General features: G+C 41.1%; 1 protein-coding gene across 13 annotated transcripts in view; it reads right to left on the bottom strand.

The window, feature by feature from the left end:
- The window catches only part of TTLL5 (tubulin tyrosine ligase like 5), a 138,933-nt gene that overhangs the window by 67,490 nt on the left and 49,597 nt on the right, over positions 1-21,846 (bottom strand). For all 13 annotated transcript variants that reach the window (XR_004357492.1, XR_004357493.1, XR_004357494.1 and 10 more), the window contains 7 exons: positions 17,960-18,080; positions 16,517-16,663; positions 13,861-13,961; positions 8,991-9,124; positions 8,271-8,384; positions 7,463-7,873; positions 5,468-5,658 (listed from right to left, as the gene is read on the bottom strand). Coding sequence is in view for 10 of the 13 variants with exons in the window: in XM_032690063.1 (XP_032545954.1) it covers positions 5,468-5,658; positions 7,463-7,873; positions 8,271-8,384; positions 8,991-9,124; positions 13,861-13,961; positions 16,517-16,663; positions 17,960-18,080 (1,219 nt within the window). In the remaining 3 variants the exon portion in view is untranslated. The remainder of the gene's footprint in view (positions 1-5,467; positions 5,659-7,462; positions 7,874-8,270; positions 8,385-8,990; positions 9,125-13,860; positions 13,962-16,516; positions 16,664-17,959; positions 18,081-21,846) is intronic.

The following is a 21,846-nucleotide window of genomic DNA, read 5'->3' as shown; positions in this document are numbered from 1 at the left end:
AATAAAGTCACCTCAGAGCCTTCTCTTCTCCAGGTTGAACAATCCCAATTCTCTCAGCCTGTCTTCACAGGAGAGGTGCTTCAGCCCTCTGATCATCTTGGTGGCCTTCCTCTGGACTCATTCCAACAGACTGATGTCCTTCCTGTGCTGGGGAACCCCAGAGCTGGACACACTACTCCAGGTGGGGTTTCACAGAGTAGAGTAAAGGGGCAGAATGACTTCCCTGGACCTGCTGCCCACACTTTTTTTTATGCAGCCCAGGACACAATTGGCTTTCTGGGCTGCAAGTGCACATTGCCAGGTCATGTCCAGCCTCTCACCCCACCAGCACTCCCAAGTCCTTCTCGGCAGGGCCACTCTCTATCTGTTCATCCTCCAGCCTGTACTGATACCAGGGGTTGCCCTGATCCAGGTGCAGCACTTTGTACTTAGTCTTGTTAAGTCTCACGAGGTTCCCATACGCCCACTCCTCAAGCTTGCCCAAGTCCCTCTGGATGGCCATCCTGCTGAGGGTGCACCTGATGCCACTATGTCACTGATGAAGACACTGAATAGCACTGGTCCTGATACAGACCATATCCTTCATAACATAACTGAAGATTGTCATACTCAAATGTGTCCTTAAGGCAACATCTTTTCTGCTCTTACCATTAAAGACAGCTACGGAAGTTACCCAAACAACTTCTCCTTTTCTAGTCTAAGATAGAATAATACTGCTCCACTTTTCTCTCTATTCATCTCTCATTCATTCCTATAACTGGGTAGTAAGGCATTTTACAGTGATGCAAAGGAATTAAATAATGATTCTTAAGGACTCTAGATCAATTTTTTTATTGTATATCACTGTGAAGGCACTTTTGTTTTCTCCAGGTTGCAAGAATGAGGATGCACTAAGGACATTTCATACAATATAATGGAAAATATTTTTTAAAAACACAAATTAAAGGCAAAATGTTCTCATACGCTTTGTGAGGACTGAAAACTGAGTACAATGGAACAAAATCACACATCAGGAAAGCTTTAGCTTCCTACCATCTCCATCTCCCATATACTAAGAATTGCACATTCTGAGTATCAGTGTGAAGTTCCCATCTGGTGTTTCAGAAGTGAATGGAGAAGGCTGTCAAGACAGAAAGCTGATGTAATCACAAAAATCTTGTTTTCTTAAGAGGACAGATTTTAAACATCTTATTCAAAGTCCATCAGACACTTACACTTAAAATTTTGCCTTTGAACATCAACATTTCAGTAGTGAATAAAAAAATAATATCAATAACTAATAAAAATCTATCAATAAAAATAAATAAATAATAAACTAATTTAATATAGAGGCTAGAAAACAAGAGTGTAAGAGAGGAAATATAAAACAGGTGCTTTGGACATGGGAAGAAAACAGTGAAGAACAGCAGAGACTGGAGAGGGACAGAGGTGGAGTCCCAGCCAGAATGACAATGTCATTCCAAGCACAACTGCTGAGGCTACATTCCTGGGAACCCCAGAGACCCACACTACTGCATGGATACCAGAAGCAATTCTCACAAAAATGGGAATGAAAAACAAGCTTCCCAGCTGCTCTTGGAAGAAGGTATGCATTCAGAGCACTCCAGCCCCCAAAATCCAGGCACAACAAAGGGAACCAAGGCACAGACAAAGACATTCAACTCTCACATAGTTCTTGCCCTTTGAAAAGAAACATACTCTACAGCAACAGCAGTATTTTCAAAAGTCATATACCCCTTCAAACAAATGATCCTAATCTTATAATGAAATATAATTAAATTGAAATATCAAGTCCCTTTCATACAGGCACTTACAAACAAAGCAAACTAACTCCAAGTTTCTGGAATGGTTTTAAACAATCATACTATTTTTATTATTTAGGTAAGTAATGTTCTCTTCCAGGGATCATCTTCACACCAATTTATTTTAGAATGCTTTTTTAAAAATACTATCATATTTCAAGCGGTGTAAACAGAGGACTGAAAAGGGGGAAAACAACAATTCAGAATCTCCTGTCTAGAAATGCATCGGAGAGTAGTGCCCTGTTTAACTAAATCACCCGGTTACGAGACCTATCTCTCCTTCTCTCAGTTTGCAATCCCTTGACCCAAAGCCACCAGTGTTTCATAACCCATAATCCCCAAAAACTCCCATCTCAAGCGTTTCCCCGTTTCAGCCCAGACCAACAGTCTTTTGACTTCCCCATTCTTTCTAGCTGTTTACTAAATCCCCTATCACATGTTTCTGTCTTTTCTGCCTCCATTTTCCCCTTCCTGGTACAGACCAAATCCTGATCTGCCCAAATCCATGATATCTATCATTCTGCAAATCACCTTCCAAACTGCCAGCCTACTCTGCAATGCCTGCATTTCTATTTATTCAATCCCTCTGCTTCAAATCCACGCCCATGCCTAGCAGCTCAAAACCAGGTGTCCTGGTTCCAGGTCCCTCAACAATAAGCCCAAGCCTTGCTTGGCTCCTCCAGTTTTTCCTGTAGAGGTACTTGCTGTCATACTATTATGCTTTTATTGTACGCCGATACCTCTTATTGCCCTTCAGTGTTATGGCAGCCCTGTCTTCTCACAAAACCCCTTGGTCCTTGTTGCAGAACAGGTTTGAAAAGTCAGGCTGGATGAAAAAAGTAATCAGAATGACTCTGATGACAGAAGAGTAGAATGCATCTAGGTTAAAAAAAAAAAGCACAAGTAGTAACTTGTGTGCGTTAGTTATGTCCATCAGGCTTTGCAGCTACATCTGAACTTTTTAAAACATTGCTTTTTCAAGTGTGACTAAAATAATGGTCTCAGCTTAGAATTACTATGTGCCATAAATTCTGTACTGAAGAGGCAGATTGCCTTAAAAACTGTCCTGAACTAAATCTGAATTTTCATGCTAAACAAGCTTCAGATTTCATTTCTCCAAAGGAATCATTTAGAAAACATGGCCAGGAGAACCACAGTAGAGAGCAGAAGTCTAGAAATGAAAGGACACAGGCTCAGGAAGGAAACTCATTGTCAGATAGAACTCCAGCTCTAAACTTTTCATTGATTCATGAATTCCTTTCTACATGGATCTTTTTCATGATGACAGAAGATGACAAATGCAACCCAAGCCATGTTTCTATATTTCACTACTGAACCAAAGCTTGTAAAAACACTGCATACCCAAACACAAAATATATCAGTCAGAAAACCTACAATGTCTAGTAGGAGCTGAGGTGTCTACTGTTTGCTTGTCACAAAGAAGGGAATTAGCACCTCCATTCTCCTACTACACATTTCCCACTTCTTCTGTGGTTAATATCTTGGAAGAACTTAGAAGCAAAAAGCAATGCAGACACATTTACTATGACCAACATATTTCCAGAGCTATCCCTGTACTTCATATCCTGTTTCAGACTTGAGTATACTGTTGGAAGAACAAAGATTATGTGTGAACAATTTTCTCTGCATTTCTGTAGGCCTTGCCTTGGCATAGCTAAAGCACAAAGAGTAAAAAAAACTGCGTAGCTAACACGGCTTCAGCCCTTGCAGTTAGAACAAAGGAGGATCAGTGCCAAGGTGAAGGTGGAGTTTCAAGAAGGTAAACGTGTGCCCTCAAGATCATATGGACACCTGTTGTAGTCCAATTAGCACTGGACAACAAAGTATGTTTTTCTTATGTACCCAATACTGTAGAAGAGTGATCATGCGTCGGGATGTAGAAGCAGCATATAATGAGTATCCTTCTTGTAATAAACGGACATTTTGTCGATCATACTGGTCTTCGCACAGTCTGTCTCTATCCCCTCCGCCGATAGTATACCTACACTGACTGACTGACTCATGGCTAAACAGGTTTCAGTTGCCACTGGAATATGCTCCTTTGTCACTCAAAACAGCTGTGCCCAGGAAGCTACACTGCCCTTCCCATGCAGAGCTTTGTGAATTCCTCTCTAAATTCCCCTCTCTATTCTTTCTAATTTAACTAGTAATTAGCCATAGTAGGAATAGAGAAGTTTAAAAATCATTTAATAGCTACACAAATGGCTGCAAGAAGACACCTTGGTTTCTCCAGATAGACCTGAGAAACTAAAGCAGTAAGAGCAGAACAGGTAATGAATGGTTTTAGGGAAAAAGTCCATGAATTTATTTTTAAAAGTTCCTTTCTGAAAAGACTGAAACGAAACAGACAAATTACAATTTTTTTCCCAAATATTTGTTTAGATACTAACTTTTACCCGAGGAGGCAGTTTCCATCATATATTTAGCTTTCAACAAATCAGCATTTCCTGAATGAAAATGTTTCACTACCAAGTTTCTTTGAATAGTTTTATCAGCAAAGTTTAACTTAAAACCAGCTGAGAACCAGACTGACAGCTCTGAGTATTACCGGACAAGCGAACAAGAACAATTTGCCTAAATAGGATCTGGCCTGGTACAAGATCAGTCCTCAGCATCACTAGTATATTCAGTGCTCACATTCTCTGCTGAGTCCATCAACATGAAGGGGCTGTGCTTTTGTGACTTATCCGTTAAAAGGTAAAACCTATCTGCAAAGAAAAATCATTCAGCTTCCTAGAGTTATAAATGCATCCCACATTTTGAAATAAACATGCTGCCAATCATGTAACCAGATATTAAAAATCCAAACATATATCAATAAAATTGAAAGAAGCAAAAAGAAGCAAATAGCAGCAGCTGTTGCAACTATCAAACATGCCTCAGAAAACTTAGCAAAACATAAATTTAAAACAATACTTCCAAAACCAAAGAATTTGAACAAAGACATTTAAATTGTTTTTCTCTAGCAGATAAAGAGAAAAAAAATTATTTTCCAAGGCATCTCCAGTTGGCAGCTTAATTAACTAAGAAATGTCCAACTTGAACACCTATGATGAGCACAACTACAGTATATTACAAAGAAAAAAAAGTCTACGTGTGTAGCCATTTAGGACAGAAATATGAAACTAAGTGGAATTCTACCAGAACTCAATGTAAGTTTGATATATATCACCATGTTTAACAAAAGGATTATCATTCCCCATGTTAGTAAGTACTTCATTATGTCTTTATAATGTTATTGGAATATAGAATTTACATCAAAACCCATTCCGCAGACTTTCATTCCCAGCACTGTGATGACACACTGGAGCAATGAGGAAGCAAATTGCATGGAAGCTCAAATCTGAAAAGACTTGGTTATACTGTTTAACAAGACAAGGCATGGATTTCATTTTTATAGCATATTTTCTAATTCTCTGCTCAGTCTCACTTTCTCCTATAAAAGGACTTCAGCAACATTCTTGTAATCTCACAGAAAACTGAAATTTTGGTTACTGTAAACACTTCAAAACAACAAGATGACAGAAACCAATTTTCATGAGATTTACTCCTTACAGCATGTCTCATCCCAGTCCAGTGCTGACACAGAAGCCTGCAACAAACTTCTCTCTTGCACAGGGACTCCAGCTTTAGTGCTTACATACCTGCTGTGTAAGGAGACTGACGTGGCTTGGTGGGGAATACTGACAGGCTGCTTGCTTTTCCATCAGCTGCTGCAGTTCTGCTGCTGCCATACTGGGGCCATGACATTTGCTCTGGGAAGAAGTATATTCGGCTTCTTTTTGCATCCTGGCTGAGCCCACACGCTGCCCACTTGAACTGCGATGGCACAAACCTATCAAACAAACATTTTGATATGCTTACCCAGTGGTATGTCAGACTCAGCCTGCTGATCACAGACACAAAAGCAGATATGCCACTAGGAAGAATACAGAATACCTCTGTTCTTCATGGGTATTGCCTCTATGAGCAATTATCAACTTCAGACCTGTATCCCCTTTATTATAATATATCTAGTGGCAACCAATTCCAGAGAACACTGGCTGGTGTTACCTAAGTTAAATCTATAACATTTTTCCTAAAGGCAAATGGATCTCTTCAAGCTGTTCAGCTGGGAAGTAAGATTTATTTTAATGCCAGAAAGCTCACAGTCTTCAACTTCCTCCTAAGGGGAAGAGGAGGGACAGGCACTGATCTCTTCTCTGTGGTGACCAGTGACAGGACCTGAGGGAATGGCCTGAAGTTGTGTCAGGGGAGGTTTAGGTTGGATATTAGAAAAAGGTTCTTCACCAAGAGGGTAGCTGAGTGCTGGAACAGGCTCCCCAGGGAAGTGGTCACAGCACCAAGCCTGACAGAGTTCAAGAAGTGTTTGGATGATACTCTCAGGCATGTGGTGTGACTCTCAGGGTTGGTCCTGTGCAGGACCAAGAGTTGGACTCGATGATCCTTGACGGTCCCTCCCAACTCTACATATTCTGTGATTCTGTTGTTATTATATATAGCAACCCTAATGAACATGTGCTGACCCTGACACACAACCTAAAACAAATACATACCATCATTCAGAATACAAAAAATTAGGTATTATCAGGACCAAACTCTTAGCCTACATGTGGTTCCCAAAACTTTCCAAATAGATTATAGTCTGCACCCAAATTCCTACAATTTCTTCTACCCTTCAGATTCCTCACACTCTAAATTTGCATTGCTCAACTGTGTTCTACCCCAGCATGATAGATGAGAAGTCTCTAAATCGTGGTTTTAGGATACTCTTGGATATGGCAGTGCTGAAACATCCTAGAGAATGAGTTTCAGTAATGAGTCATTCAGATCTTTCTTTTTTGGAGGTCTTGACACGTCTTTAAGTATTCAACACCTACAAGGTTTCATTACAAGATTTCTGCTTGATAGACAGCCAAGGAACTAAGAACAGCACATAGAGAGGACAGGGCTTCTGCTAATAAAAAAAAATATTAAAATCACTAAAATCATTTAAAATCACTAAAGTGAAATTATTTCAGTAATATAATAAAGAAAATACACAATATTTAATTTCTCAGCTCTTTCTGAACAAGTCCAAAGACTGAGTTCAAAGCACAAGACTGAGGGAAGACCTTATCACTCTCTACAACTACCTGAAAGGAAGTTGTAGTGAGGTAGGGGTTGGCCTCTTCTCCCAAATGACAAGCGACATGACAAGAGGAAATGGCCTCAAGTTGCCCTGGGTGAGGTTTAGATTGGATATTAGGAAAAATTTCTTCACCAAAAGGGTCGTCAAGTACTGGAACAAGCTGCACAGGGAAGCGGCTGAGTCACACCATCCAGGGAGGTATTTAAGACAAGCAGATGGGGCTTTTAGGGACATGGTTTAGTGGGGGACTTGGTAGGACTTGATGAAGGAATTGTTGGACTTAATGATCTTAAAGGTCTCTTCCAACCTCAATGATTCTATGATTGCCTGTTCATCTGGTCAATAAAAGGGTATCCCTAGCAAAACAAGGGCTGCATCCTGCAATCCTACTTCCTGTGAGAAATTTAGCACCATTCAACAAAATTCAATTCTGGAAACAAAATTTTTACCTACTCCAGAACATCTCTGTACTCAACTAGCAGGTTACTATGCATCCCAGAACACTCACCGACTTTTGCAGAGGATGGTCGGGACAATCTTTGGCTGTAGATCTGAGCAGCTCTCTGAAAAGATGAGAATGGGCCAATGGTGTAACTACCAGGACGACAACGATGTAACCCTGCAAGGCTACAGGTCTCACTGGACATTGGGTTTGTGAAGACAGAAGAGCTGTCAGGAGCTGTGCTCTGCAAGGAGGGTAGTGGAGGTGGGGACTGAATCAGCCTGGGAGCAACTGGAGGAGCCGGCAATGAATGGTGACCATCCACCTGCGAATTTTCAGAGGCTGCAGGCTGAGACGGTACCCAGGAACTGGTACTTCTCTGGAATGTTGCACCAGAAACAGAGGAAGAAGCACTAGAACGGCTGCATCGAGGTAATTTCACTTCAGCATTTAAAGAGAAGGTGGGTCCTTCTGGAACTACAGAAAGATAATGAATGCACTGTATGAGAAAAAGCTGCTTCTTAAATCCTTCGATAATATCAACACACATATGCCTCTATTCAGACACACTGAAGCCAAAACAACCTTATCTACTAGCAGACAAGAAAAGGCTCTACATAATAAATATCCTCTTTCAAGGCCTGCCATATCTAGATCTTCCCCCAACAGAAGGGCAGCTAACTCTTTCCTAGTGCCCACTTTAGAGTATCTTCTACTGCATTTAAAAGTAAAATCTGAAGAATCTTCCCCAAAATTGGGCATCTGAATCTCTCAGTTTGAACCCAAAGGTTCCAACCTTTGTCTAAAACTGTATTAAAAACACTATATGCCTTTGATTTTTTTTCTTGATGATGATTTAAGCCAGTTCACTTACAGGTTGATTTAACTTCTTTGTGTTTATAGCCTTTTAGTGCTCGTTCTGCAGGCAGATCTGCAACTGAACTTTTGGGATGATCACCTTTTATTTTTGCCACCACCTCAGGATGCTCTATAACAAAATCAAGGAGTTAGGATGTAGAACATTGAAAACTGTGGTATCATCAGAACAAGACTACAGAATTAACCTTGCCATAATAGACTTTCTTGCTAATATTTCCTGTAGACCATGCAGCTTTATTGATGACAATTGAGCTGTCAAGTACAGTAGTGTGGACTACCAGATATATGTCTGGCACTGTTCCTGCTTCCATGAAATGCCTAATCAGGTTCAAATATACAGTTTCAGCCCTCCAGTCAGTATGCTCACTGTAGGCAGCACAATTCAGGCCTTGATTTCTTTCATCCTTTACTTTGATTTCAGGATTCTCTGTTCATTTTAATTCTTATAGGCTTCATTTTGCACGTTCTCATTTCAGTCATGACCCACCATATCTAGTTCCTTATAATTGCCAGTCGAGATTCATTCTATTTCACTTCAGGCAACAAAGTTAGGAGTGCAGTTACGCTAGTCTTCACATAACAGTGAGTTAAAAATAAAAAGATATGCAACCTCAAAACTGAATAACATTATGGAGGGGTTGTTCTTTTTTCACAGACTGAAGTTAAACTGAATTTGTCTTGGCAACATCATCCCAGAACCGCCTGCAAAACTTACCACCTCGGGGCTGCTTCTCTGTCTGGCGACTGCTGTTCCTGTGTTTTGTGCTTGTGGATTTTGCTCCTAGGAAGATACTTGCTGATTTGTTTTTGTGTGTGTAAAATGTCAGTACTTCCTCCAGGTCACTTTCACTACAATAAAGAGAGAAGAATGGATGCAGAATGAGGATGCTAAGCTTTTTTGCATTCATGTAAAAGACAAGAAGCGATAACGAGACTCAAGAGGTGAGTGGAAAAAAAAGGTGAGACCAGACAAGCTTATGCCTTGCTCAGTTCCGCAGGGTAAGAGCGGAAGGAAAGCAACATGCCTTGACTAAACCTGAGAATCCCACTGAAATGCCATCTTCTTATGCAGTAGAAAATTCAAGCCTTCCCAGGATAAATAAAGAGCAAGTGAACACTCCAAACACATTTGGGGAGATCAGGTCAACACGAGAGATTCCATTCACGGCTAAATTTGTGAATCTTCCCCAGGTGCTCTTTAGAACAAGCAGCTATCTTTTCACAAGAGAACTCAGCTCAGCCTCTGTTTTATAGTCATCATTAGTAGTTTCTACTCAGCAGTGGGGGGAGAAGAGAAAAGAGAAGGAAAAAGCTTGTTAATAAGCCAAAACTGCAGGACAAACAGAGCAGGCAATATTTTTGTGAAACTTAGAAAACTTGCATATGTTTCTCATTTTCTTTACAAGAAGAAAGTACAACTGCCCCAGTATTCTAAACATCTATTGGTCCCAAACCAGCATCATTTACTTGGTCATTCTTATTAGAGTTTATGCAAGTTGTAATTCTAATTGTTTTGATTTGCTTTCCTTTTGCTTTATAGTGTTGCCTCAACACTAGTGAATGGCTATATGGCAGAGCAAACATCAAAAGCAGAAAGTATAGTGCCAGTAACACTACAAGAAAACATAAAACAGGAATATAAATTAGAATAGCAGCAGTTAGAATCCTTCAAAATATCCTCTGCATATCACACATATAACCAGTCTTAGCTAGCCTGAGCTTTGGTAAAAGCAACGTCTAAAGCTGATACATTGGAGTTTGGACCTTCAGGGCATGCTGCGCAGTTCACCTTTTCTCCCAAACCAATGAGAATAGAGGTGAAAAGGAAATGTAAGAATGTGAAGTTGTTGGTGAAAAGGTGCTGTAAGCTTTTAAAGTGAAGTTAGCAGTATAAGTATATGCTTTTACAATGCACTAAGGACATTTAGAATCAATGGTCGTAGCATATGTGTAACTAAACACAATGGTACCAGATATGTTTCTAACCATCCTGTGGTTGCTTCCACCATGGTAAGCACATAGCGTTTACCTTGGCGGGTCTGTGGCAACATGATATAATCAACCTGCCAGGCCTCCCCATATTTATACTTCTCCCAGCGTCCACCATACCATAAGGGCTTCAACCTTTTTGCCTGCTTGATAGCAGCACAGGTTTCATAGTCACGGATAACTTGAGAGATGATATCCATGGTTACATCCACCCCTCGGTCTCGTGCCCATCTATGAGTGGCATCTCGGCCCTGATGACCTGAAGCATCATGGGCCCATCGAGCTAGGAACAATTCTCCCTTCTGCTGCCAGTCTAGGTATGTAAACATACCACAAGCAAACGGAAGAGAAGAGTTGTAGTTTGGTTGTTGGTAGGAGAGGTGGCCATGTTGTAGGAGCCACGAGGAGAGGGTAGGAGCCCTCTGGGGGGCCTCTGCCCCCCCCCCCAGCCCCAGTTGGGGGCTACAGAGACTTGGAACAGTGTTAAGCTGGACTATGTGTCTGTAGCTGTGAGCTGGGGGATGTTTTCCATCGTGAGTAAGCAGAGACAGAGCAGAAGCAGCAGCAGCATCCAGAGGTTATGGCTAAAAGCCAACTGATAAGACCTGAACCGGAGAAGCAGCAGAAACAACATGCAGCACCGCAGAGAGAACACCTGGAAGGAGAGCCGGGAAAAAGAGAGCCAGCAGCTGAGAGACAGAGTTTTTGGGGTTAAGAACTGAACCAGACACCCCCCCCCCCCCCAAACTCCTTTGAGACCTCCTGGAAAGGAGGAAGATGATAGACTCTTACTTGAAAGAGCCTTGAAGTGCAACATGCACTGCAGAAAGGAGCTGAGAAGCTCAGAGCGTCCTGGGAAGCTGGACTGGGACGGAGAGGAATGCAGAGGGGGCCGACCTTGGCTTCTTCCCCCCCCCCCGCACTGCTGCCAAGGTGGCAGCCATCTTGAAGCAGGGCACAGAGGCCCTGCAAGGAGCTTGAATCTCCTGGAGATACCAGACTGTCACGAAGCCCCCTGTGCTCATGATATGACCGTGGTGGAACAACCTTTGTCTGGGGTGACGTAGTCCACAGAGGAAGACCCCTTGCTTGGTGGTGACAGGGCCAAGGGAGCTTGGATACCTCCCTCGTGAGTGCTGGCAGAAATCCAGCTATCAGCTGCTGCATGTGGAGAGGACAGATGACTGCTGCTGTAGAAGAGACTCCTGCTTTGAGACTGGAAGGGATCTGTCCTTCTTTCCCTCCTGGACTTTTATTTGGAGGGGAGAAGAGATCTGATCCATTGTAAATACATATGTCATGGTAGAGATAGTTGTGATCGTGTGTATAATGTGTTATAATATTTATTTGTACAGTCATTGTAATATATTCCCTTTCCCCCATTCTGAGTCTGGTGTGTTTTGTCTGGAAAGAATCATCCCACATTAGGTTGAGATGTGGAAGGGGGGGATGGAGCTAGGGAACTGGATTTTGGGGAATCTCAAACCATGACACCCATCCATGTGGTATCAAAGTTAGAGAGTCAATGAGACAATCTCAATTAAGAAGCAACATTTTTCACCCATTTTCTCCACTGTACTGCAGAACAAACACTCAAAGTGGAAATCTATCCCCTCTGCTTTTCTCCAAATGACTAGTCCACTGATTTAAGCTTCAAGCACAGTGCCAAGTAGTGTCAGATATCAGAGTTTTCAAACATACCTGATACTTAATAAGAAACAGAAAGATCATCACCAGAAATTGTCTGATCATTGGCAAACCATTCTTTACCATTCAGGCAAATGATCCAGCAAAAATCTCCATCCTCAGCCTAGACCGTGCATCAGGCCACAACGGCATGACAGCCAATAACATGGAAGCAGAAGAGTATGCAGTTCTGTCCCATACAGTCACCTCTTAGCTTTTCTGACAAAAAGGAAAATGACCTGCACTAGGACACAACAGACATTTTAATGGTCAGAAAGGTCAGAGAAGCAAGAGCATGCCATAGGCCTATTAATATGCATTTCTAGCTATAGGAGTAGATCCTGTGGTGTACGGTAGTCAGACATCTTTATCTGAAAAGCAACAAGATTTTTCTGGGAGCCTATAAATCTGTTACAGTAATGACTCCATCAATTATATTAGCAAAAGGTAAAATTACTTGTTTTCATGAGAATGTATCATCAAGAAAGACTGTGAAACCTCCTGAACTTAGTTAAGACATCTCAGATATCACCCACTTCTAATCATTCACCAAGAGCGCTATCTGAACATAGAAAAAGAAAGAATGGTTTCATAGCCAGTCATGAAAAAGCAGCACTGACCATCAATCTTCCAAGAGAAAACAGACAGGCACAAAAAGGCAGGTAAACTCTACCTGTCCAGATACTGACAGGGGTCATTGCCCATATAAGCATGTAATACATGAGTTAAATAATGGAATCAAGAGGAATCACTGTTTATGCTCAAGAATCAGAGACTTAGAAAAAGTAATTCCAGTTCACTGAACAATTTCAGACCTCTCCATAGTCAGATGGCTGTAATAACTCTTGGGTTTCATGCAATGCTATAGGCCTTAAGGAATACTTCACAGAATCACAGATTATGCTGATTTAAGAGGGACTCAAAAGGATCATTGACTCCAACTCTTGGCCCTGCACAGGACTATTCCTAAGAGTCACACCACATGCCTGAGAGTATCATCCAAACACTTCTTGAACTCTGTCAGGCTTGGTGCTGTGACCACTTCCCTGGGGAGCCTGTTCCAGCACTCAACCATCCTCTTGGTGAAGAAACCCTTTCTAATACCCAACCTAAACCTCCCCTGACACAACTTCAGGTCATTCCCTCCGATTCTGTCACTGGTCACCACAGAGAAGAGATCAGTGCCTGTCCCTCCTCTTCCCATCATGATAAAGTTGTACACTGCAACAAAGTGTCCCCTCAGTCTCTCCTCCAATACTTAACTATTTTCAAAATGTGCTTCCTACTAGACTCTTTTAAGGCAGACAAAGCTCAGAGACAGAAAATGCTGCTTTTTCATTGTGAAAGTAACTGTTTGCGCTGAACTGTCTTAGCAGGCCAAATAAGAGGCCTAACTCCCATCCTTGCTCATTTCAAAGTCCAGACCTGGAGACTTCCTGAAGAGAGGGAGCAAGCATAAGAGAAGAAACTTAAGCATCAGAGCCATAACTACTGTTTGGCCTCAGCAGCTCAAGATCATCTGAGTAGCAATTCCAGTTTCATTCTCCTTCCAAAGTATTGCCGTATATTTACTCCAGCGACACAGAAAAGGAAACCATTAGTTCACCAGCATCCATTTGAAATTTACACAGGCCAGGGCAACCACTGCTGTCCTTTGGGAAGCTACTTAACGGTCAAAACATCTATTGTGTGTCCTTCTCTATGCACCAGACGCTGATGTTACAAGTGAGGTTAGGTTGCTGGAAGGAAGACAAGAGAAAAGACAAGTTCTCTACTCCTCAGTAGGAAGAGGTCCTACAGTCAGTAAAGGTATCTAAAGGCCTTTAGATCCATCAAATCATCTTTAGAATAACCTCATCACCTTCAGGGCTTGGAGATCCTTTATCAAAGCAAATAAAATCTATTCTTACCTTGCTTTGGTAATAAAGTTCTGAAAACCTTCAGGATTCACTCCCTCCTCCTCCTCTTCCTGTTTCTTTTTTGATCTTTTCTGAACCATCTGCTCCGTTTCCTGTCAAAAGCAGTATCAGTAAGTGTCTCTATGTTCCATGGCATATCTACAGCTCCAAGAATACAAAAAACAGTTCCATGGGATCTAAAAAAAAAGAATGTCAACTCCAAAGAGCCAAATTATAAGTATTTCACTATGCGCAAGAGCATGAATAAATAAAGAGAGCCCCAGCGACAGCATCCTAAGCATACACTAAACTCTTAATTCTTTCACCTGACATAATTTATTTGCTGAGAAAAGATCGAGCCTTCATAAATACGTGCTGTTCCTTCAAATACACTCTTTGCTGAGACATAAGGAAATAAGGAGGAGAAAAAAAAAATTAAAATCGTTATTTACAGATATTAGGTCCCCTCTCTACTTTTGTTGTTTATGTCACAAACAGAGTTCCTCAAAACAGCTTTTATTTGAGCATTTGTCCCAAAAGTAGACAGATATTCAGGAAGGAGGGAAAAAATATAAAATTATAATAAAGACACTGAATCAAGGATGTCTATTGATGACATCCACATTTTCCACTGTAAACTAGTATTTCTCTTGAGTTAATCTCTTTTGCCATGCAGCCAATTGCTGAGGGCTTATATACATACCAAAACCACACAGCTTTAGCAAAAACTAAGAAAGTAAAACAGTACAGCCTGTGGTAAACATGCACTTATACACTAAAATATACTGGAGTAAGTGGTAAGCCTTTGCATGTGAAAATGAGAGCAAGCTGTCAGATACAAATGATCTATTTTACACCAGTAGAACTGGCTGACACTAGTGGTTGTATTGATACAAATATTTTTATTCGTCAAAAAAAAGCTTCAGGTCTGTCTAAAATACCAATACCAGTTTAAAAGCTATCTCTGACCAGATCTCCACTTCATTTCTGCCTGTTGGTACCCTGAGCATTCCCAGAAGAAAAGTCAGATACATCTTTTGAAAGATAACTCAAGACAGGGAATTAAAAAACAATATGGAACATATCTCTACCCTTCACTACTTAAGTAACTCTCTGGACAATATGTGATACTTTTTACTTAGTTTGCTGGAGGTAGCATTTTTTTCTTCAGTGTCATTACAGAAGATACATAGTGGCTAGTAGGAGTCCCTACTAAATCTGAAGTTACAAGTCAATGAAAGAAGTCTGCATGTTGGAATCAGACATCAAAAAACCTCACAGCCTAACAGTCTCTCAGTGGCTTAAACATGTATGCCCCAAAACATCAAGTGATATGTTCTCACTTGTTCTGAGAAAATATGTTTATGCACTGATTTATTACCAGTTGCACAGCTTTATTTTGTGAATTTACTCAAGAGTTAGCAGAAAATCCTAATGTTTGAATGCAATTTGAGTGGAAATTATATTCAAAGCAGCTGCATTCTTCACTGACCACAGAGCCACCCAAGTGTTTTGTGGTTACTCCTAACACAGTAATTCAGTGAGCATTAGGCATACAAGGCACTCCCTGGAACAGATTTGGTTCCATACCAACCTTGCTTAGACAGATCAAATTACCAGATGTCAATTCTGACTAGCTAATGTAAGTGAACATCCTCTCTCCTAATGAGTAGAAGCTTGGAGGCCTCAAAGCAAAATATCAATTACACTTGTTCTAACACTAAAGAAATGCTAGGGGGCAAAGGAAAGGGGAAGTTGCTCTTGCAAAGCAAGGAGTAACATGAGACCACTATGCTAAGAACAGCATCTTCTACATCTAAAGATGTGCAAATTATTTAAATTATGACCTACGTGTCCTTAACACTGAGCACAGAGAGTCCCTTACTACAGATAGGTAGCAGTCCCTCACTACAGATAGGTAGCAGTCCCTCCATATATCGAACAAATAGTAAAATATATATTTCATAATGTTCTGTACAAAAAAATTATCTCTAAAGAAGCACCATACAAATAAGAAGTGGGAAGAGCCATTACAAAGCACTAGAATCGAAGACAAGGCAAAGAAAGAGCAAACTGCCAATTAAATTCGCCTTCATTTCTGCACCTCTTTTTATGCATATGATTAGTGGTATGTATGGCCAGTCTTCGCGAACGAAGATTTGGGAAGGGTCTTTGCCCTTCGAGCCTGCGCAGTGGATTTTTTTAGGTGAGACACAGTGTGCGCTGAGCTGAGCCCACCCTTTAATCCTAAGGTTCATCTGCCGGGGCCGAGCAAGCTTGGACGGTGGCAGTGAGGTCCTCAGGACGTAGGTTTGTTTAGAGTGACCTTCTCTTAGATGGATGGCCTTACAGGGCTAACGAGCTCCATCTACCCGGGGGACTCCTCTGACCGGGACCCGAACCCGGGCCGCGGCGGTGAAAGCGCCGCATCCTAACCACTAGACCACCAGAGGGCCCCATGATTAGTGGACTGCATATATAATGTACTAATACTGTTGTCTACCTGACAATTTGAACAGCAAAGTACCATTACTGGATGTACAGCTGCAAGCAGGTCACGTAAATGACAGAACAGTGACTTTGATACAGCCTTCAGGAGACACTTTAGAAGAAGAGAACAGAAACCAAAAGAGCTACCAAAACAAAAATTAAGAAAAAAATTAGTCACCTTGTTGTAACAGATTATGAACTCGCCCAGCTGGCGAGCCAGGATACGACGACGATCACTTAGTCCTAAACGACGGCTGGGGAGCAGCAACCTCAAGGACTGACGGAGATTGCTGGCAGCTCGCTTCAGAAAGCGGATCACCAGCTCCTGTAAGCAAGAGAGATGGAGTTAACAATGGACCATCTGCAAGACGTGGGGAGAAGAGAATAGAGGTACTACAGCAGCTAATGAGTGGCAAGAACAAAAGATATAGTCCTGAGAAAACAAGACGAAACTGGCAGACAAAAGCATTCTGCAATACATGTTTTTAGTATAGCTCTACAAAACCATATATACTATTGCCACATCCTCTCCACAGTAATATATGACTACATTTACAGCTGTGTAATTCCAATCCCTCACCACGTCTATTTGACCTCTGGTGGGGAAAACATATGGTAAGGCAGATCCTAAGTCAAGATGCATCTTGTGGGTGTTTTGAACCCTTCTGTCTCCCCTCTGGATTTGCTTTTGCTTAGGAGCTCTATTAATGCATAAATGAGCAGCCTCACAGCCAAACTATTGGATTTCACAGCTCGCCTCTCACTGCCATTACTCCAGGCTGGTTTGATCTGTTATTTTAAACATTATTTTTCACAGTACAGCAGACAAAGTGACTCTCAAAATCCAGTTTTAATTTCCACTTGGAAAGAGCAGAGGTAACATTTTCCACTGAGTTGACTGATTATTCTTGACATGCAATTTTATCTCTGAACTGCATTGGCTGTTTCTCTGCAACATGCACTCAGTGGAAGTACATTTGAATATGCAGAAAGCTCAAGAGCCTATTGTACAAAGCTCTTTTAGGAAGGTTTGTGAGTGTATCTGGGCTTGCTGCACTCTTTAAAATGCATACACATCAAATACAGGGCCTTAAAACACTGACTAAAAAAATTAATCACTTTTATTTTCTCAGTGGCTTTTACTTTAATTTCCTCTACCTAGAATGTAAGGAAGATTCCTAAGGGCAGATGTCTGGATACAGCAAAACATTGCATAGGAGAAAAAGCTTAGCTGGGTACCTGTTCCATTTGACTAGATGTATATTTTGTTTATCGCAGTAGAAACCAGATCCTGACAAATCATCTTAAAGAATCTTTAAAAGAAGAATTCAAGAGCAGGTAAGCTCAGAAATCAATGGAGGAGAACCAGCAAAAGATCTGAGCAGTGTGAACGCCAATCACACTCCAGTCACTAAGAGCTGTGTACTCTATCATTGCTCTGAGGTTAGTCAGCAGTCCTTCCTTATCTGTACCTTAAAAATACAGCACTGGCAGCTGGACAAAGACAGACAACCACCATCTCAGTTGGACTTCTATTCTTGCAACGATGGGAACAGACCTCAAAATCCTCAAGGAAGATTTCAGCTTGGCTTTTCAATCTGGCCAACACAAAGCTTCTTACCATTTGCTCATCCTCTTTGGCAGCCCAGGTAGGATTCTGGATCTGGTCACCAGCCTCCTTCATCAGTCGGAACTGAACATGCTGTAGATAGGCAGAGAAAGCCGTACGGGCTTGCACTTTGCTGTGGGCCAAAAGGATCAATCAGTTATGTTCAGAGTAGGAATGGCAAGAATTACAGCAGTCAGGCACAGCTTATGGTCCAAAGTGCAGTCAGCAAGGACCTCCTAGGTGCACTAATGCTGATGCTCAAACAAAGGGGGACCCCTTCACCCCCACCAGCATTTTCAAGCAGACCTTCAGTTCACTAAGATGGGATAGGTATTGCAGGAGATATAAAAGACAGCAGACACTCTTAAGTTCTAAGATCATTTCTAAAAATGGAATGCTCTTCCTGCCTTTTACAGCCTTAGTTACTCTTCTCCAAAAGGCAGCAAGATGAACATCAGCAAAACTGTGTATTTTTAAACCAAATTCAAGGCTCTGCTGGGCCTCTGTCTTCACAAACATTTTGAACACCACAACAACAGACCATAAAATAAACAAAGGGCTTGGTACTGGTGCCAGAGTTATAACAAAGGCCCTGTAATTCCCATTAGAAATGAAAGAATTAAATCTGTGAAAGTGAGCTCCTCCCCTGCTGGCCTAGGGACACAAGCCAAATTTCATTGAGCAAGGCACCACTGAAGAATGAAAGAACATCAGCAAAATGTGCTGTGCAGCTGGCTGAACATGTTGGGAAGCTGTGAGCATGAACTGAGGAAAGAACTGGGAGTGACACATCACTTCTCATTCCCTCACAATGGCAGTCATTTTAGCATATGCATTTGTTGTGAGAGAAATTGCTGAAAGCTTTACCTAATTCTGTTCATTGTCATCATGGTCTAAACCCTATCCTCAAGCATTCTGCTCTCGCAGTCTCTGCTCTTCCTCATAGTTTTCCCCATAGTTGCTAGAAGCTTTTCATAAGGATGTAGCAGCTTTAGTGTCAGTGACAGATTCATTCCTCTTTCTATCACGAGCAATGTCCTAATATTTTCTAATAAATTATCGAGTTTCATCTCAAAATAAACTAGACTTTTGAATCCATTACTTTCTTGGAATATTACTCCAGAACTTACTGGTTTTGTAATTCATGGCTGGGCTTCGCGAACAAAGATTTGGGAAAGGTCTCTACCCACTCCAGAACTTACTGGTTTTGTAATTAGGAACCTTCTTTTACTATCCAGCCCAGCTTCATTCATGAGCAGTTTATATTTGTATTTTCTTTCTCCACTTTCAATGTATTTATGCACAGCAATTACATCCCTTCATAGTTTTCATTTTATTAGGGTGAACTATCCACACCTTTCAGTGTCTTCTAACAAAGTACCCACACTGGTGGCACAATGAGATTAACAGTTCACCCCTGCCTGCTCCAGTCACAATTTACCTTCCAGGAATATGAGTGATAGTGTCTGTATACAATACTCCAAAGGAAGTCTCAGAAGTATGTCAAGTGATACACCCTAAACCACATTTGGTGTTTTTATGTGTGAGCTAGAGCTCTGCAAACATCCTGTGATCAATCAGCATCCAAGATATTTTTCTTTATAATTAATTTCCAGTTGATGAACATCCAGCCGACAGAATTTTTGCTGCAAATCATTAGTTCTTAAAAGCATGTCCTTGCAACTTGATGCTACTGAATTTCATCCTAGTTATATTATTCCTATCCTCAAGGTCATCCAGTTTTTCTCATATTTATTCCATTACTTTTCTCTCATGGTAACAACTCCCAAATCTTTTCCATCATCAAATTTCTACATTTTGTGTCATTCTTGTCTTGATTATTAAAATCAGGCTCAGACTGATTCCTGAGCAACCTCACCATATTTTCTCTACTTGTTCTCTGCTTCTTAGGAATATTCACAGATACTTACATGATCCTCATAACTCCATGTACCTGAGTCTCTCAAATAGCACTTAAAACTCCGTGCAGCAATTTAGCCTTTCTGGTTTACAGTGTTCCACAGAAATCATACAAAATAGTAGCACTTAGAGCGATTAATGCATCAATTTTGGTAAGAATTGAAGTTAAAATAAAATACGTTGGAAGTATCCATACATCTGCTTAATCACCAACTTTTGATGCTTCTGGAACACCATACCAGGCACCAAAGAGAGGCTAAGCAAATGATAAGTTCACAAGAGTCTCAAACTAACATCCTCTGTGGATAGCTGTACCTGTACTAGCAACTAAAACATGATGAAAAGACCTGGTTACAATTCCTGTCTTCCAGGAACTTCAATGAACTCCAGAATGCACAGTAGGCCTTGTAACACATCTGAACTCCGTATGCTGCTAGTCACCACACATACCTTCTTTTTCCCCATGTGTGGAACATGAGGAGAACACTCTGAATCCTAGCTAGGAACCAACACTGTCTACATCAGGCCACACTACATCAGAAAAGGTTCTTCCTCTCAGAGGTCCGCAGGGCTGCCAGGTTTGTTTTAGGTGCAACTCAATCATCTCATGATCAGGAGTTCAATTAGAAATTAAGGAGCCTCTGTTATCAGCATCAGCACAATGATACAGTTCTTTGCCTGCACCTGATACTTCTATGACTAAAAACTGAAGAAGGTCCTTGTATAACAGTGCATCTCCTATCATGTGTGGGATATTGAAACCTGAGGTCTTAAAAATGCAGAAATATATAAATCCCTTTTCATTTTATTCCTTTGGAAATGGCACAGTTGGGGGAACAAGTTTCATTTGACCGTCACCTCTTTATCAGTAACACCCCATGTGTGGAAGATGGAGAAATTTCCTCATCAGGCTGACTAAAGGAGAAGGAAGTCCTACCACTTACAAAAACTGACCAAAACAGGCCTGGTTTCTCTTGAATGAAAATTTCATTACGTCAGCTCCTCTGTTGAATCCAGAAGCAGAGCTTTCATCAATGACAGATCAGATGGGGTCAAGCCCAGCACAATCTTGGAACATGAGGTCAACCACAAGCCTTACACAACTCTGTAGGGAATCCCAACAGTGCTGGGTGCTGAGCAAGATTCTGCCAAGAACATCAGACATTCTTGGCAGGAATCAGTTCTATATATATGTAGATATAGACACAGCATTGCTATGTTCATCCTCAAAACAGGTTTCAGAGTTTTCCCTGTCAGAAGAACAAATGCCCTTGCCACAATAAAACATCAGAATAATCCCCAAATCCACTGGATAATCCATGATTTTTCTCAGAAACTAAACTGAGAAAGCAACAACAAGATGCATTTATTTGCTCTACTTTTGGACATTTTTCACAGAAAACATAATACTGCTTCTTGTCTTACATCCTCTTATACAGATATACATGATCAGGCTTTCTTGTTAGCCTTTCTGTCCATCTGCAATTAGACAGTTCTTCTATCCACATTAAAGTGGAGGATCAAACTTCAAAACATCTAGCAGGACCCTGGTTGGTGTTACTCCACAAAATCTCCTCCAGTACCTCTCTTTTCTCCAAGCAACAGAGTCAGGTATCAGAATATACTCTGTTCCACAACATCATATTCAACAACATGCAATGAGATGTTTCAGTCATTAGTCACTCTCAAATGACCTCCTAATCTTGCTCTCAAGCAGGCAATGACCTTGAGCAGAAATTATTATCAGAGGTAAAAATTCTATCAAAAACAAAAATGAGAAAACTAATTTTATGGAGAGAAAGCACTGAGATCAGAACTGACATATTCTTACCCAAGTGTTCTTGAAAAATTTAACATATATCTATATCCACTTCATGGCAAATGCAAAGAATGAGAAGACAAATTTTAGAATTCAGTAGCAGGCATCCTGCATTAAGACAGAGGCATTTCAGAAGTCTGAATTGACAAAAAAATCCAGG

Source organism: Chiroxiphia lanceolata, chromosome 6 (assembly GCF_009829145.1).
Source record: "Chiroxiphia lanceolata isolate bChiLan1 chromosome 6, bChiLan1.pri, whole genome shotgun sequence".
Classification (NCBI taxonomy): domain Eukaryota; kingdom Metazoa; phylum Chordata; class Aves; order Passeriformes; family Pipridae; genus Chiroxiphia; species Chiroxiphia lanceolata.
Note: the sequence above shows the minus strand (reverse complement) of the source record. Positions and strands in the feature narration are given on the sequence as shown.